Here is a 17,933-nt window from a genome sequence, read left to right as displayed (position 1 = left end):
AAAAACACATAATCTCAATCATCCCTTCACATATTAAGCAACAGGTCAGACAGAAGCCAACAGTCAGGCAAGCCAGTCATGACAGCCTCCCCACTTTCCAAGATCACTTATACATGCACCCTCTATTTTCTTCCAAACTTTCAATAAATAATCTGGTGAGGGTAGCCTGCTGATCCATACTCCCCAGAAGAGTCACCCCGATCCAACCTTTTTGTAATCCTTTCAGAACCCCTCCATTTCTGGGACTGTAATTCCACTGACCTTAGGGGCCAAGATCACCAGTGAATCCCAACTGAGGGTGCCACTGATCCAGGATCTCACATCCAAACCTTCACTGCCTGCCACTGGCCTGATTCCTAATACCCGTGAAAACACACAGTCCACCTCACCAGTAAGCAGCAGGTCCCTTAGCCAGTCAATCCCGATAAAGGGGCACCAGAAGCCTCCATCCCGTCTCCCCACCTTCCATCAACTTCCATGGCCTCTCCATCACTGCCACTGTAGTTACTCTTCTTAATCCTTTCCAATAGTGCCATAGTCCTGATTTCCCATTCAATTCACAATCCTCCAAAACCATCCCTTCCTTTTCCTGCACTGGCTCTAATGGAGGAGTACAGGTTTCTTTATCCTACTCCTCCACTACTTTGGTCATTCTTCTTCTCATACAAAAAATTGTCCATCGTCTGGTTAGGTCTCTTCTTGGAGACTGTCATAGTTTCTCTGCTGCATGTCATCACTCTATCCTTCTTTTAATGTCCTGTCAGGCTCAGCCCAAGAATGACATAGAAGCAATCCAGCCAAAGTTCAGTTCTTTATTTGCTAACACTGTACATTATAGACAGAATCTTGCCTGACTCAAACCAGCATTACTCTACCCTCATGGCTATACCCTGAGAGATTCTAGGGAGGGGCTGTCCTAAATCTCTTCTTCTTGCCATGATCCAACTCAGGACTGTGTTGTCTCTTGTCTCGCCCCCCTCCTTGGAAAGTGCTCCCTCTTTCCTAAGAACCAGCTGCGTTACTGCAGTCCATCACACGTCCTCTCCTTCACTCGTTCCCTTCCTTATTCTTTCTACCTTCTTCTCCACCTTCATCTTCTTCTTTCCACATTCCCTTCTTTCTGTAGGCACTTTCTCCCTTCTTCACCATTTCTACCCCTTAACACTCTTAGAATTGTCCATCTAACTTCCTTCCACAGAGGAGTCTTGGCCTTTCTCAACTCAACCCTGCCTCAGTCTATCGGATCCATCCCAGTCCATGGAGTCCGGTCTTTTCCAAAATTAGTAGGTGGAGACAGCCACCTTTTGCATTACTGCACTGTACTCCATTCACTCAGAATGAGGGGGCGGAGAATCCATAGGTTAGCAAAACGCAGTGGGCTCCTGAGCAGTATCACTCTCAGGCTGCCATGATGGCAGTTAGCAATTGGTTGCTGAACTACAATTCCCAGCATCCCTGTCTATTGCTAGACCAGCAACTAGATGGCCAGGTCTCCCAATCCAGAAGTGAGGCATGTTTTTGGGAAAAGAAATGGAATTGAAGCAAAGAGCATTGATGGAGTTAAATTCCAGGTTCTCTTTATAAATTTAAAAGAAAGAGATGGGTCCAGATATTATCCATCCACCTGAACATTCTTAAACATGTTAAATTATAAAAGTGGTAATCTGCAAGCAAAAATATGTAACGGCAGAGAAAGAAAACTCTACCTTCTGCACCCGGTGATCGTCCGGAGTTTTGCGACCAAGATACAGCACCTTTAAGGTAACTCTCAAAAAGCACTCTGAAATGTTGCTTTGGAACGATCCACTGAACCATAAATTAACTCCCCGCATTTTATCTCGGCCTATTCTTCAACCCCAGCCGAACAATTTATGGTTCAGGCTGTGGCGCGGCGCCAGAAGATGGGATCAGTTGGCTAAACCGCGGCTCCGGGCCGCGTTGTGCAAAAAGAGCTGACGATTTAATTTCCATAAAATAATAAATAAAAATAAAAATAAACTCAGCAATACAAGCCAGCCACCCCACCACTTGTTTTAAAGAAAGAACTACGCTCCCCGACGTGCAATGCAACAATCTCGTCCAGCTGCTTCTGCGTCGACACGCGAGATTTTCCCCCTTCCTTGGGCAAAAGTCGCCGCCGTCCACTATTTCTCTTTCTCATTCACCTAAGAAGGAAGGGTGGGAAAGCCCCACCTCCCTGTATAATGTAGCAACTCTCTCAGCGTAACGTGCGAACCGCCGCCTCCTCGCCTCCATTTTTGGCATCAGCCAATCGGGGGCGAAGGCCCGCGCGGGGACTTTAGAGCCACCCCCGGGCGGAGCTCGCACACATCCCGGGCGGAAGGAGTGAACGGTCGGGGCGACGCTCAGCTGCTGCAACAATGGTGAGTGTTTTGCAAACGGGCTGAGTTGCAAGTTCAGGCCCGTCCCGATTGTAGGACAGTCTCGTAATACAGCCAGTTGAGGGGCAGTTGCTGATCCGCAGGACCCCGACTCGCCTGGAGGAATAAATAGACGCCGAGCCGGTAGCAGGGCGGGAAAGGCAGTAGAAGTTTAGGGCAAAGAAACCGGCTGGCCTCTTTCTTCTTCCACAAGTAATAATTACTCCTTTTCCGGATTTGATTTACAGTGTGACTTCTCGGAAGACCAGACCGCTGGTAGGTGCTTTTTGTCTTTCCCGCATTGGGCTACTGGAAGTCGGGGGGGTAATAAGGGGGAGCGATAAGTGGGGGTACATTTATCTTTCCCTTCCCCGCCCCATTAGTCTAAGGGTTAAGACGCTCTTAGGGGCCTGTTTGGGCTTACGATTCTTTTTCCTTCCTTCGATTCTTCCAGCCTCTTTTCTTTTCCCCTCTCTCCTCCCCCCCGCCCCTTGATCTTAGCTCCTCGACGGTGAGTTAAGGAGAAAAAGCAACTCCCTCCGTGTTCCTAACACGTTTCCTGCTTGTATGCTAACGCGCCCGGTCTTCAGTCCGTGCAGCCCGGTGTGTAAACTATGCATTGTAGGCCGGGGTTCTTTCGCAGCCCCCTTGAGCTGGCGATTCTGCCCCCCTCCCCTTCCGATTCATGCCCGGCCCTGCCTTTATACCTGAACCGGGTTTTTTTCCTCCCTGCATGGCTCATGCATGATGTATTTCCTGGTTAAGGCTGCCTGAAAGGACCCACCCAGTGGCCTCCATTTTCTGTTTCTTAGCCAAGTGATACGTTAGGATTTCTGCCTGGAAAGCTGGGCCGGGGGACCCAGGGCAGAGCTAGCTTGTGGAAGCGCTCCCTACACCCAGGAGGATCAGTCCCGGCTTAAGCCTCAGGCGCCCAGTTGAACAAGGCGGATGCAGACAACTGTTTGCCTTCCCCTTCCAGCCGGGCCAAAGGAGCTGCTGAGTTTTGCAAGACGCAGCGTGGGCTACTGCCTGCTGAAGGAGATCCCGCGCCGTGCACTTTTGAACAGCTAGCTCAGCTCAGCTCCTCCTTTGGAGAAAGGTGGTTTCAAAGGAGGGAAGATGGGTGCCGGGATAGCCCGCTCTGCTAGTTTCCTTATATGGGCAAGAAACTCATTTTGGAGCAGGAAGTGTTGGCAGCTGCCACATTAGTACATTCCAATCTGGAAGCGAACAAGAGGGATTCCTTTGCAAGGCTGTCTGAAACTCCAAGTCTTAAGGGCAGCAGCCACAGCTGACCAGCTCTGAAGCTGGTTATTCCTGTTCCAATTGAAATAGATCTGATGACTCTCTTGGTGCAAACAGCTGTGCAAACCCCCAGCCCCACCCCAGGGCCTGGAGAGAAGTTTTGCCAGCCTGAAGTCTGATCCCTCTGGAGTTTTTGTTTGATGCCGGCATGGTTTATGCATCAGTGTGTTGGGAGCACAGCTGTCAAATGGAGCAAAGGTTCCTTGATCTTGGATTAAATCCAATCTCAACTAAGTTTTGGGGATGTGCTTAATTTATTCTGCTGTTAACTAACCAAGACCAGTCAACCTGTTACAAAAACATAAAATGTTTGGGGGGATTTTGTGGAGGAAGAGGGAAAGTTGCTTTCCTAAAAGTAATCTCGCCATTTAATTAAAAAGTACCACTCCCTCTTAGGAAGGAGCAATAATCTTTTTTTCAGAATATCTTGCTCAATTGGGCTCTCTTATCTTACAGGATGGCCAAGTTAGCTTCAGATGGAGCTATATCATGCAAGATCCAGCTTTAAAAAATGTATTAACAACTCACTTCAGTTGAACACCGTAGGAGTTGCCCTTGGCTTTTTCTTAAACACTCATTTCTTCCAGAATAGCTTTCCTATTAACTAGGGGCACCCATGGGGGTGGAGGCAGATGGCAAAAGCTGCCCCTTTTGTACATGCATAGTTTTGATGAAAGCATCGGATCCTGCAGACTCCTCTGGTACTAACTGGCTGCAAAAAAGAGGGTTTGTCCGATTGCTAGTGGGTTTTGATGTGCAATTTGATCAGTTTCACCATTGGACCTTTTGGTCAATTGCTTCAGAAAAGAGGGGTTAATATTTAGTGGCTTAAAAAGTGCAAGACTTTTGTAGGGAAAGCATATAGCTTAGTGAGACATGTCTGCAGCTTGAGACGTGTCTGCTGTACTCCCCTCCTGGCATTTTCGGCTAATGGATCTAGAAAGTACCCTCTACCTGATTCCTGGAGATCAGCTAGGATATCTGATGCATTAATAGCCCCTAGCACTGGCACTCAGGTGAGGAGGGCTGCTTTGGGTTGTGTTACCATAACTGTGAGCCTCTGTCCATATCCTTGGTGGAAACTGTTCATGCGAATCTCTTGATTCCAGGCTGCCTTTTAATTTTTCTACCTTGTTTCTTTAAGGCTTCTATTTCTTCAGCTCAGTGTGTGTGGAGAAACAAGGTCCTGCTTGAAAAAGAATCAGATTGTGTTGCAGGCAATTACATTTTAGCCTTATTTTAGGGGATACTAAATGAACATCAAGCTCTTAGATGCTAAGAAAGATTTTTGGCTACAGCTCAACCCCCCCCATCCCCCCCCAAATAATCCCTACTTGCAGGAAAAGAAATTGGCAAAGTGTTTAATCTGAATTTTAACACCTTCATAGCTAAGTTATCTTGACTGAAAACAATTAGGAATGGGGAAGTGTTCTTTTGAGTGTCACCTTGCATGGGATGGAAACTCTTAGATTTTGTTACTTGGTCTTGCATTGCGTCATGCTTGTTTTGAAGTGCCTCAGCTACTATTATGCTTTTTCTGGATTCTTGACTCCTAACAGATGGCAGTGTGGCAGAGTGGTTAGAATGGTGAGCTGGGTCTAAGGAAGACTGGGGTCCAGATTCCATTTAGCTGTGAAACTAGGGATGACTGTGGGCCAGTCACTCACAGTCTGACTAACTCATATTGCAAGGATACCCTTAGGGAAGTGCACGTTACCCAGAGGTCCTCCAATGAATAGCATTTAAAAAACACTGTCACTGTTGTAACTGTGTATGTTGCTCATTCTACCATGTTCTAAAGAAAGATTCAGATGTGAGGAACTTAGCACTATACAAAATTAATTGGAAGGCAAGACTTTTTTTTTTTTGCTAAAAATCAGCCCTTTGAAAATAAATTGATTTGGACCTCACAAAATCTTTTTTGCATTTTTTTTATTAAAAACAAGCTCTGGGGGGCACTGATAACATTTCTTCCATTTGGACATATCTGATGGAGGTAGGGGTTGGCAGTATAACTGTCCTCCAAGCAGAAGTCAGTGGGGAAGATTGCATTCCTATAACTGTCAGTCAGAATGACCTGAAAACATTGCTTGCCTACACTGAAACATGTTTATTAAGTTTAGGCTGGGAATACAAGCAGAAACAGCATTAATATTTCCCCCAATTGTCCATAGACTAGTCTATCTAGGTGCCTAGGCACACTGGGAAGGACTTAAAGCTTTCTCCAAGTTGAATCAATCCACGTGTTTTGGACTACAGTGCCCTTCAGGCCCAACCAGCATAGTCAATGGTCTAGAGCAGTATTTCTCAACCTTGGCAGCTTTAAGATGTGTGAACTTCACTCCCAGAATTCCTCAGCCAGCATGCTGGTCTAGAGTAATAACTATGGGCAAAACCTCAAGCAGATTGGTGAAAGGTAACTGCTGAATTGTGCTGAACTGGGGTTCCACATGTTGTCTTGCTGGTGCTCTGACCAGACTTATAAGCTGCCACCCATTTTGGCCATTTCATATGGGAGCGACCATCCACAAATTCTCTATCCATCACCTCCCCACAGATAAACTTGTACATTCCAGATTTACTGTGGCCAAAACATGATTTTAAAAGCATTTGAAGCAAGCAGTATAAGACGCCATGTAAATCAGTTGATCTTTCTGACTCAGCTATTCATCCTGTCCCTAGAGCAGGAATGATCAAGTCCTGGACCACTAGCCAATTTCCAGTGGACACAGTGTGATTCTTGCTCAGAATGCTGGACCAGGTAGAAGTTGATCTAATTTAGCAAAGCACTTGTATTCAGTGAGTGTACACTGCAGTTAGCAGAGAGCACATAGACATTGACAATCTGCTCCATTTTTATCCTCGTCTTGGTCCAAGGAGCAGAGCATGGGATATAGGGCTCCTTCATCCTCCTCTTCCTTAAAATAATTCTGTGTGGTAAGTAAAACAGACAATGACTGCCTCAGAGTGAGTTTCATGCTGAAATGAGATTAGGCAATCTCCAGTCTTAGCCTGACGTTCCATCCACTACACAAGTGGATTTTCAAACTCTAGTGTGGTGTAGATTTGGAGCATAAATCAGGGTCTGTTGACTTGGAGCTAAGTCTCATTGTGTTCAGTGGGGCTCACTTCAAAAGAAGTGTGCTTAAGTCTGCAGTTTTAAAAATGTTGAGTTATGTCAAGTTCTAGTAAGTCTGGGGTAGGGGGAGAAAAAGTGATGAAAAATATCATTCCTGACCTTAAGGTTCTGCTTACAGTGGATTGAGTCCCTTCCCCTAAGCAAGGGGAACGGAAAGAAAACAGCACCCCAAATAGGGGTGCTATTTTCTTTCCCTTCCCCTTGCTTAGATGTTCATTTTGCCTTAGCAATTTCCTTGTGACCTTCTGCAGAGTTCAAGGAAGCTTTCCAGCTCTTTGACCGAACTGGTGATGGCAAGATCCTGTACAGCCAGTGTGGAGATGTGATGAGAGCCCTGGGCCAGAACCCCACCAATGCTGAAGTCATGAAAGTTCTGGGAAACCCCAAGAGCGATGGTTAGTGCCTGTTGTGCCCTATCAGTTGGAGTGAGGTGGGGGTGAAAGTGCTCCTGTTCTTGTTTCGAAGGCTGCTTTTCCATCTAGATGGTGTCGATCTTAGAGGCAAACTGGGGGTGCCAACTTGATCCAGTCTAGATTTGATCGATTTTAAAATAGGTTTCTCAGCATTGTGCTTGAAAGTATGTTGGTAGAAATCTACCTAGTGACTTTGCCCAGATCATTGGAAATGCTCAACAAAACTTTTGCTAGTATAAAGGAGGGGAAGGAAAGCTTTTGGGGGCAGGGCAGGGCACCTCAGATTTGGAAACCCTATTATCCCAAAATGGTTGGCCGAACGTATCTTGGCACACTGGCCTTGTTATTTTCTGCCATTCTTCCTGGTGCTCCAGAGTGCTCACTACTGACCCAGCCTACCTTGGCCATCTTCTGAGAGCTTCCAAACATAGCCATAGTTACAGCCAGCCAACATTTTTATCTGTTAAGATACCCGTGGGGAGCAAGAAGCTTTCTTGGAATCAGACTGATGCTAGAGGTTGGCACTTTGCTTCATAGAGTGTCTCTTATTTATTTCTTTAAGATTAAAGGGATCCTTTAAAAAATCTAAATCAGATGTGTTTTCTATCCTTGCCAGAGGGTATTATTAGCTCAGTTTGTTAGTCCATTGCTAGCAGTATGAGCAAAATCGCCAACCTTGTCTAGACCACAGAACGCAATTTTTTTTAATGCAGAGTTTAAATTATATTGAGAAAGGAAGAAACCTGGATCCTAATTCAAAAGGGGGCAATTTGAGATGTGAGGTCTGTGCAGTCCCAGCCTGTCGTAAAGGAGAGGTGTTTCTTATTCTTGGGGAAGAGCCCAACTTGGTAGCAATCTCTAACATCTTTGTCTGCTCAATTCTCTCCCCCGCCCCCAGAAATGAATATGAAAACACTGAGTTTTGAACAATTCTTGCCCATGATGCAAACCATTGCTAAGAATAAGGATCAGGGCTGCTTCGAGGATTACGTGGAAGGACTGAGAGTCTTCGACAAGGAGGGAAATGGCACAGTTATGGGAGCAGAGATCCGTCACGTTCTTGTCACCCTAGGTAAGGCGACACCTGTATTCTAGCTGTGCTTGCTGGGAATTCTGAGATCATGTCAATTCAACATGCCTTGATCAAGAAAAGGAACTTGAACATGTTGAGGATGGTGGTTGCTTTACCCCATAGGGTTTAAAACTTTACTGCTTCTGCTGTGCGTTTGCAAAATGGCCCCATCTGAACCAAGCCACTTCTAAACCTGTCTTTTTTTCCTGCAGGGGAGAAAATGACAGAGGAAGAAGTAGAGATGCTTGTGGCTGGCCATGAAGACAGTAATGGCTGCATCAACTATGAAGGTGAGTCCCAGGGATCTTAGCATGCTTTTGGCCTTGAAGTTGACTTTCTTGATCCAAAGGGCCTGCTGTCTCTTTTCTCTGAGCTGAGTGGAAAACTGAGATTGGGAATGTTCTGCAAGGTTTTCAGTAGCATATGTATTTTCAAACAAAGTGTTAATATGTGTTTTCTTTCCTATTGGTGTAGAGCAAAACTTCTTGGAAGTTCAGGTAAAGTCTAGGGAGAAGGTAGGCAACCTGGTGCCCTCACATACTTTTTAATACATCTCCCCCATTCCTTGCTCTTTATCATACTGGCTGGAGCTGGCGGGAATTGGTCCAAAAGATGTGGAGGGCAGCCGGCTGTCGCTTCCTTCCAAGGTTTATGACTAGATTTAACAATATGGAGAAGTTGGTGGACTTGGATCACCAAGTGAAGGAGCTGCCATTCATGCAGGTGCTGCTGTCTTTGAGTTCTCCTCTAAGCATGTCTCCTTGTAAAAAAAATCTGTCTAGAACAATATATGTGCATACCACATTAACCACAGAGATGTAGCAAGGGAGCAGGGACCTGTGCTATCCCTGCCTTCCATTGCTTTGTGTTGGAGTTTATGTATCCTGTGCTGAACCCAAATGGTGTGGGACTGTTAGCTTTGTTATGGAGTGTGGGTTGGGGGAAGAAATTGATGCATGCGTCAAGCCAGTTTGTCTGTGTGACTCCCTTGCCTCAGAGGCTCCCTGTAACCTTGTCCTGTATCTGCTGCATTTGACTGTGAAAATAAGGTCAGCAGAGACTGCAGTGGTCCCTCATGACGTGCAGGGAGCTGTTGTGTGTTTTTTTCCATGTGTCTGTTTTTATTAATTTGCTTGATCAATTTTGATGTTCTTCCTTTCTACAGCATTTGTGAGACACATCTTATCAGGGTGAATTCAAATGGGGTACGCCTCCTCCAAACCTATCCTTTTTTTTTTAACAGCCTCCCTTTTTTGTTGCCCGAAAAGTAAAGGAAGATGTTTGCGCTCTCCTTTTTTCCCTTCCCAATTTCTCCTGTTCAGCATCTTCCTCCATTTCTCCCCAACTTCTAGCATGTCTCTGCATGTAGCTGACTATATGTAATCCAAGCGAAGGTGGCTAGGAAAATGAGGTGGCTCTGACTGGGTTAAAGCAAGACTGTGCCTTTGCAACCTCAGACTGTCACAGCTTAGGGGGAAAGATTGTTTAATCTTTAAAAAGGTAAAGGGCTGAAAGCCTGGATCTGGGTGTGTCCAATATGCCTTGAGCTGCCATTGGAGATGATAAAGGATCCTCCTGCCATCCCCTTCCTCTTCTAGTAAATATAAGCTGGCCCCCTCTGTTTAGCGGCTCCCAAGATACCCTCAGCCAACAGCTGCCTGAAGAAATAGATTGCTCTCCAGAAAATGCCTAATTGGTGACCATGTTAGAAAGCCCTTACAATCCTTGAAGTGCTTTTTAAGAAGCTGGGGGGAGGGGTAGCTTAATGGTTTCTATTCATCAGAGTTCCCAAGATGGAACAGAGGAGATGCTGTAGAGCTGGGATCCTTAGACATAATTTAGTCCGTCTCCATTGATGCAGGAAATCTAGAGCATTCTCAGTTCAGGGACCTGCAGTCCATACCCTGCAGCCTCCTGAAGGCTTAAACATGGGCCCCAGAACTTTTCCAAATGCTGCTGCTGAAGTAGAACCTTTAAGGTAAAAAGTAAAGCTGTCTTGGAGTTGAATTAGATGTTTAGTGAAGATGTATCTCCATCAGTGGAGTTCCCTTGCCATGATATGGAAATGGTTTGCCATTGCTGCCTTCCTGGGTGGCTTTTGGAGTTCCTAGTCTAGCCTGTAACCCTGGACCTCTTAGGGGGTGTCCTATCCAGTAATCTCCTAGGGCTCTAGTTCAGCCAAAGTTGTCTTGGCTCCTGGAGAACAATCACACAAACTGCATTTCATTATAATTGTAAAGTTAGATCAAATAAAGGTTGGGAGGAAAGGCCAGCTATTCATTTGTCTGGGCTCTGCCTGTGTTGCAGAGTGTGCCCCTCCAGCATGCTTCTCAAAGACCACATGATACCAGGAAAAAATGCCACTTTCCTTTCTTCCCTATGTGCCACCACCTCCTCCTGGTTTTCTCCAAACTGACTATAGTCCTGCCTTCTTAACAGCCTTCTGCGATCTGGGACTCCCAGATAAGTTGGAGTTCAACTCTCAGAATTTCTTGATGTTGGCTGAAAAATTAGGATCTTGAAATACAATACATCTGGAGGGCCCCATATTAGGGAAGCCTGCTTCAATTTTTCCTCTCCCCTCTGCCTCACCAAAAAGTAAATGTGGCAAGCAAGGCTTGTGTTTCTGTAACATCTTTGCTTAGGGCGGTGTTTCTCAACCTTGGCAACTTTAAGGTGTGTGGACTTCAACTCCCAGAATTCCCAGGTGGCTGGGGAATTCTGGGAGTTGAAGTCCACACACCTTAAAGTTGCCAAGGTTGAGAAACACTGGCTTAGGGCCTCAACTCACCTCTGAAGGAGAGTGTGTGTGCACGCCACACAACCAAGGCCCAGGGCTGCTCTCAGGGGAGCCTTTACTGGGTTAGGGCCTCAGCAGGTGTTTGTCTCCTTCTGTTTTCAAATCAGGTGTAAGGGCAAGTACCACTGAGTTTTCCCACATACACAAATCCATGCCAGTTTTTCTCAACTGGCATCAGATAACTCCAAAATGCCTACCTTTTAAGCCTTAGCTTCTTTTCATGACAGTCAAACAATACCTCTCCCCAATCCCACTCTCTCCTTAAATAACTTTCACTCTGGCCTAACCAGTTGTAATGCAGAACACGAAGACAAAACATTGATGCATGAAGGCACTCAGAGTTAAGCAGAATGCATTGTGGGAGCCAGGCTACCATGCTGACAGTGCATCCTGCGCCCTCAGTGGCGTGGGAGACAGACCATGTCCTCAGTGTATCTAAGTGATAGGGCTATACAAGCAGGAGTGTATTAGGGGCGGGGGTGGGGTTTCTGCATTTGGGAATTCATTACACAAGCCAGCGAAACACTCAGATTTATCTGATAGTGTAGCTCTTTCCCCTGGTGAGGGTATTCTTGGCAGGTAAGGCTGGATGTTCGAAAGGCTGTAAAAAAGGGTAGGGGTGGGGGTGGATATTGGCAAGGGGGTATGTATCAAGAGTGGTAGGAAGGGGCTGTGTACCTTTCCTATGGGAAACAAAGCCTATATTCAGGGGGAGGGGTGCGTGCGTCTATATGCATGCACGCGCGCACACAGAAAATTGCCTGAATAATTGCAAGAAATTGGATTGGCTGTGAGAATCTAATAGCCCTCTGCAACTTCTTCAGTTATTCAGGGGCAGAGACAATGTAGGGACCAGCCAACAACGGGTGTGTGATTTTATAGTAAAATTGGATTGGCAACCAGCCAGCTTTCAGCCCTCATCTGGCCACCTCGGCTGAAGGTTAAATGGACAGTCTTTCTGTGGAGCCCTGTGCTGTAGCTGCCGCCTGCCTGCCTTTATTTTTCCTCCCCTGCCCGCTTTCTTCTTAGGTAGGCTCAGCCAGAAAGCTGAGTCCTCCTCTGCTGTAGCTGAGTGCCTCTCCAACTACTTTTCCTCTCTGCTGGAAGCAGATTATCTTCCTAGGATGAGCTCCAGAATTCTAATGCCTGGCCTATAGCAATAGAAACAGCCATAATCTTTTCTGCCCATGTTGCCTTCTTACTTTGTTGCTTTAATTTCAGATTGGGGGGTGGGTGGTGGTGGTGGTGGTGCTGTGTTTACATGGATGTGGGGGCGGGACCTGGATGGGTTGTAGGTAGAGCCCCAGTATATCGCTGCAGGGAAGGGGAGATGTTGCATAATCTGTGCTACTGGCAGGATACAGATTTCAAACTGGACTCCTGAGGAGATAAGAGAAAAAGCATGTCGTTTTGTTGGCCGGTCTTTTGGGGACCAAAAGGCAATCTGTTTCAAAGAAGCCTGATCTCTCAGCTTATGTCATTAGAATACTGTCACATCTCCTACAAGCCCAACCAGCAAGAGGGAGCTTTGGCTGTTCTGCTTCTCAGGAATACCTCTCTATAAAATGGTTCTTTCACAGGGAGCCTGGATTTGGGCAATAATGGGAAGGAATCATCCGTTGTTTAAAAACATAACAATGCAGTCTCTGGCCAGTTCTAAATCCCATGTTCTGGCAGGTCCCATTTTTTCCCCCCAGTAGGATTAGTCTGGCCCCCTGCTGGCTGACCAGTGGGGGATGCTCACACAATGTTTTTTTTCCCCCTCTCTCTCCAGAGTTGGTGCGGATGGTCCTCAGCGGCTGAAGATCGCCTCTAGCTTCTCTGAAACCTTCCTCCGATTTATCCATCACATGATTGTGCCTTTTATCTATGTATAAAACTGCTTTTGGTTCCCTCCTCTCCAGCCTCTTGGTTTAGTTCTTGGACAGTTACGGGAGAAAAGAATGACCCATAAGAAGGGTACTCCAGAGTAAAAGCAAACCCAAGGCTGCCTGGCTTGTATTGCATCACTTGATTACTGAAGTGTGTGGCTGATCCTCCCTCCCGGTTGCTTTAATAAACTGTTCTGGAACTATCTTGCATGGGTTTTGTTCTTTTGGGTGGGTATAGAAGCACCAAAATTGCTGGGGTTCATTTGGTTGCAAAGAGGAGTGTTCTTGCATCTACATTAAATAATTCATTTGGAACAACCTTGCCAAGAGTAGAAACAAGCAGTAAAAAGCATGTGTAGGTAGCAAAAGCTTTAGACTGGATTCCTGGATCATCTTGCATATCATTCATTATTCAGCTTGTGAGCTGTGCTTATGAAACTGACTTGGAACTTGCAGTTTTGCCTCCTTTCTGAGGACTCTTAAACAGTTTATCCTTTGGTCAACTTCTTAAAATTTCTGCTTTATTTAATAAAAAGGGACAAATAGGAAGAAAATAATGAAAAGCAATAGAACAATGATCAAAATAATCCATCCGAGCTTCTACATTGAAATAGGGTCATCCTTTATTGAAAAGGTGTAAAAAATCCCATTGGACCTCTTAATTTTCTTTAACGTAGCCTTATCGTTCTAGACATCTGGTTACATTCTTCTAAAATGTCTTCAGGAGTATGGATGATGTTATAATCAAGACCATTTCTATGTGGTATGCCAGTTGAATAGAGTGCTAGAGAATTCTCAGTAGTTAGATTACTTAAAACAAGGATCAGCAGCCTGCAGCCTTCAATCCAATCTCACCAACTCCCTGCAAAGCAGCCAGTTTGATTCTCTGCCAAGTCATCTGGCCTAGTTTGCTAGGAAGGACAGGGGGGAGAGAATGTCAGAACAAGTTGGAACTTTTTGTTCCAGTGACTGCTTCCTCAAGCCCCGATCATCAGTGACATAACCTTCTGCAAAGGGTCTTGTAAGGGAATTGGCCTCTGGAATACTAGCCTGCTCTGATGTAAAGGACTACTTAAATAATGCAAAGCCGTTTACTGGGAGTTGTGTAAAGAGGGGTTAATGGACTGGATCAGGAAGGTATTCTTTTAATGAACAACATGCATCATATTAGTTGCACTTTTGGACAGTCTTGATCGATTAGATTCTCGAGTTAGGTTGGGTTACACTTTCATCAACACATCCTAAAGGCTCCAGGATTTTTAGCCTAGGATGTCCTAATCCACATCCTGACTAGACAGCAGAAGCTTTGGGTCTGTGTTGTGCTAAAAATCCATTTTACTGAGGAGCATGAGAGAAAGGTTTTAAAGGGGATAATTACATAATTTATTAGAAATAGCATATTTGTTTGAAGTGAGTTTTATTCAATCAGCACTGGTCTACCTGCTACAGCTAAGCTTTTTTACTTCCATATGGAAGAAAACTCAAAAGTCATCTTGTCTTTAGTCACTTAATGTAGGGCAAGTTTTCTTACAAGGAAAGGTTCAGTATGGTGGGGCCCTGGGCCAAATTTATTCACACAGCTTTCAGTTCAGGCTTCTCTTGTTCAAAGCAAGCTTTGTTGCTTTGAACAAGCAAAGGCTACCAGAATAGAGGCTATGTTTTCAATGCTGTCACCAGAGATTTTTAAAAAAGGGCACCTGCCACAATTAAAAACAGGCTCCTAGAAGCAAACCTAGATGTTTGAGACATTATTCTAGCATAGCCTTCTGCTGACACAATTTATCTATATGGAGTTCCATAGGGAAAAGTTGAACATGCCTGCTGGCAGTTTATTTTCTATCCCACCTTTATTACGTTTTTATAAATAAGGCGGTGAACATACCTGATACTCCTTCCTCCTCCTATTCTCCCCACAGCAACAACCCTGTGAGGTATATTGGGCTGAGAGAGGGTGACTGGCCAAGATCACCCAGCCAGGTTTCATGTCTGAGGCGGGACTAGAACTCCCAGTCTCCTGGTTCTAGCCTGTTGCCTTGCTAAGCCTTACTTGTAGGCCTGAGTAAAGGAAAACATTGTCTAGCAACAGCAGGACCATCGTATCTCTTGCTGCTGCCATTCCCTCCCTCAGCTTCCTGGTTTTTATTTGCGCAAGCTGCCTTTTTAACAGCTTAGGAGCATTAGGAAAACCTGGCGTTTAATTGATGCCCCTTTCATCTACTAGGTTCAGCCGTCGAAACAGGATGGCTTTGTCTTTCTCAAAAAGGAAGAGGAGATACTTTTGTGGCCAAAAGAGGCAGCTAATGGGGACAGCACCCACAGCAGCACCAAATAAAGGCAAGAGAGATGCAGGAAGTGCTGACCAGGAAGTGGAGCCTGCTGAGCGCAGGGAGTTCACTTGGAGTACAATTGCCTATGTGTAGTTTATGCCTCCATTAATACACACACACCACATACACCCTTTACAGTAAGAATCACTTTAGAAGTTGTTATATGTGGATATTCAACCAGCTGGTTAATGGGAAGTTTTCAAAAGAACATTAGTTTAAAGCCCTGCTGTAATATTGTCTTCAGTTCAGCTTTATGAAATTAGTATAGCTTTTGTCTATATTAAGATGGATACAGGCCACAACTTTCAGATTCCGTTAATCTGAGGCAACAGGAAGTAACAGAGCCCTACATTCTAATACAGAACAAGAGTGCCATCTAGAGCACCTGGGATCTACTGAAAACTGCAAAAACTATTGGCTACTATTCACAACCCATCTTCCAGGTTTAATCTTCCCACATACCCATCACCAATTCATCTTTAACTTTTTAAATAATTATTTCATGTAAAATAAAATGGTTCATTTATCTGTTATTAATTGTTAACTACTGGCATCACAAACTGCTTCAGGTAATGGAAAGAGGTATCTTTTATTTATTTATTTATTTTCTATCCCTTTATTTTTTTTATAAATACCTCAAGGTGGCGAACATACCTAATACTCCTTCCTCCTCCTGTTTTCTCCACGACAACCACCCTGTGAGGTGGGTTGGGCTGAGAGGGAGGGACTGGCCCAAGGTCACCCAGCCGGCTTTCATGCCTGAGGCGGGACTAGGACTCTGACTCCTGGTTTCTAGCCTGGTGCCTTACAACTAGACCAAACTGCATGCATTAAATGAATAAAAAGCATGGATTTTGTCAATGGCTCAAATCACATTGTCTAAGGAAAGAGGGCAGTTTTCACTGGGATCCCCCCCCCATCATAAAGGACAACCCTTGCCTCCATTAACCATGTTGTCAGATAACCAGATTCACTGTAAGATATTTTCTTTGCAGTCTCAAAAATCTAGCTGTGCTGAAGACAAGTATTTTTCACTGGATTGGAAAAGTATCTCCTACACTTATAAAAATTAGTTTGGCAGTGGAACCAATTGCCCAGATAAACGGTGGGCCTCCATTCATTGGACACATTCAAGCAGAGGCTAGATTCTTATCTCCTTGGAATACTTTAATATGGATTCCTGCACTCATTATTCTGTTGACCTCAAATGCCCCTTTTAATTCTCATCAGATTTATCTGAGGTTTCTTACTGAAACCTTCTCCAAATATTAGATACCACCACCAGCATATTAAAGTTAGTAATATAAGAATATTTTCCCAGGGTTCAATTGAATTTGTATTCTCTGGGTTTTGGAAAAACCAATGTAAATTTCCTTCTTGGGGCTAAGAAAAAGTTCATTTTTAATAAGCTTTTGGAGCTTCTCTCCCTAAAATAGTCGTCACCCGGTAGTTTTTTCAAGCAATAGTAATTAAGTTGGTAGCCTACCATTATTAATTTTAGAACAACTGTTACAAAAAATAGGGGTGCCCATAACAGAAAAAATTGCTGTTCCCTTAAGCTTCCCATACTTGTCAACTGAGAGTATTTCACACATCTGAACTAGAACTAGAGTCCAAAGATATTTATATAATAACACATTTGTTAGTCTTCATGCTTGTTTTTAACAAGCCTAACCTTCTAGCCTGCACTCACGGATAAATGTAAAACTTGACACACAAGTTCCTGTGTGAACTTTCTATTTCATACCAATGCAACTGGAGGACTTTTGTTCTTGTAAACATAGGTGAAAACCTGGGTCTGCTGATTATACTGAAAACTGGAATCGGGGAAAAAAATTGGCTAAATGAATATAATCAAAATGGAGCAGGTAACTACATTTCTATAGCTTTACCTCCAAAATATGAGAGCCGTGTACTCTATCCACTCACTTGCTTCCTTTGCTGGCTTTCTATCTGCTGTTAATCTTCTACTTTTTCTTTCACGGTTCATCAGTGTTTTTGTTACCCTTGACAGGTACTTACTATTAATTTTACTCTGAATTAGTTCAGATGGTAAAAAGTCAAGACAAAGACTCTTCTTGCCAAATCTTCTGGTACTGTAGTTTTTAAAACAGTACTTCTAAACTTGATTCCCTTGTTGTGAACCTTCCAATATGAAACTGGTCTAATTTTCAATGAAAATTTGTGTACTACATTCCAAAGTAAAATGCACTCACTCTTTGTACAAGCAGCAAAATAGTTCCAGTCTTGTTATCTGAAGCCAAGAGAAAACAGAATATTCTCTTCAAAAGGATGCAAAGTTAGTGAGATTGCACATAAATATTCTTATATGGTAGGCAAATACTTGTCCAGCTGGTCCCGATAAAACAAGTACAGGCAGTCCTTGTTTAGCAATCCGTTCCGTCGAAATAGTCACTAAGCGAACCACATGAATGAGACAGAGATGCTACAAAGATCACTGGTTGCTGCCATTTCATTTCGACACGGTTCTCTTGTGCAGCATGCATTGTTGTCAGGTGCAGAAATTTGGTCATAAGTGCGTGCACTGGTTGAAAAATACTTGTTTTACTACTGCTTACTACCATTCACTACTGTTGTATTTGTGAAATGTCGCTGAAGTAGTCA

The 17,933-nt window shown here is 44.4% G+C and overlaps 1 protein-coding gene across 2 annotated transcripts; it reads left to right on the top strand.

The window, feature by feature from the left end:
• The first annotated feature begins 2,259 nt into the window (after positions 1–2,259).
• LOC134490554 (myosin light polypeptide 6) lies at positions 2,260–13,185 on the top strand. 2 transcript variants are annotated; one of them, XM_063293678.1, is made up of 7 exons: positions 2,260–2,384; positions 2,630–2,657; positions 7,077–7,220; positions 8,137–8,310; positions 8,523–8,600; positions 9,476–9,515; positions 12,885–13,185. In XM_063293678.1, the coding sequence occupies exons 1-6, from the start codon at positions 2,382–2,384 to the stop codon at positions 9,502–9,504; spliced, it is 456 nt and encodes a 151-aa protein (XP_063149748.1). In that variant the 5' UTR covers positions 2,260–2,381; the 3' UTR covers positions 9,505–9,515; positions 12,885–13,185. The 2 variants fall into 2 exon arrangements, with proteins under 2 accessions (XP_063149748.1, XP_063149747.1); XM_063293677.1 differs by lacking the exon at positions 9,476–9,515 and having other exon boundaries at positions 2,261–2,384.
• The last annotated feature ends 4,748 nt before the right edge of the window (positions 13,186–17,933 follow it).

The sequence above is a fragment of the Candoia aspera genome, chromosome 2 (genome assembly GCF_035149785.1).
Source record: "Candoia aspera isolate rCanAsp1 chromosome 2, rCanAsp1.hap2, whole genome shotgun sequence".
NCBI lineage: Eukaryota > Metazoa > Chordata > Lepidosauria > Squamata > Boidae > Candoia > Candoia aspera.
This window is presented reverse-complemented; position numbering and strand designations above follow the sequence as displayed.

Excerpts from the sequence above, each read along its gene's own strand:
- LOC134490554 (XM_063293678.1), top strand. Across the intron at positions 2,658-7,076 it reads CTCGGAAGACCAGACCGCTG|AGTTCAAGGAAGCTTTCCAG; the intron begins GTAGGTGCTTTT and ends GACCTTCTGCAG. Across the intron at positions 7,221-8,136 it reads GGGAAACCCCAAGAGCGATG|AAATGAATATGAAAACACTG; the intron begins GTTAGTGCCTGT and ends CCCCGCCCCCAG.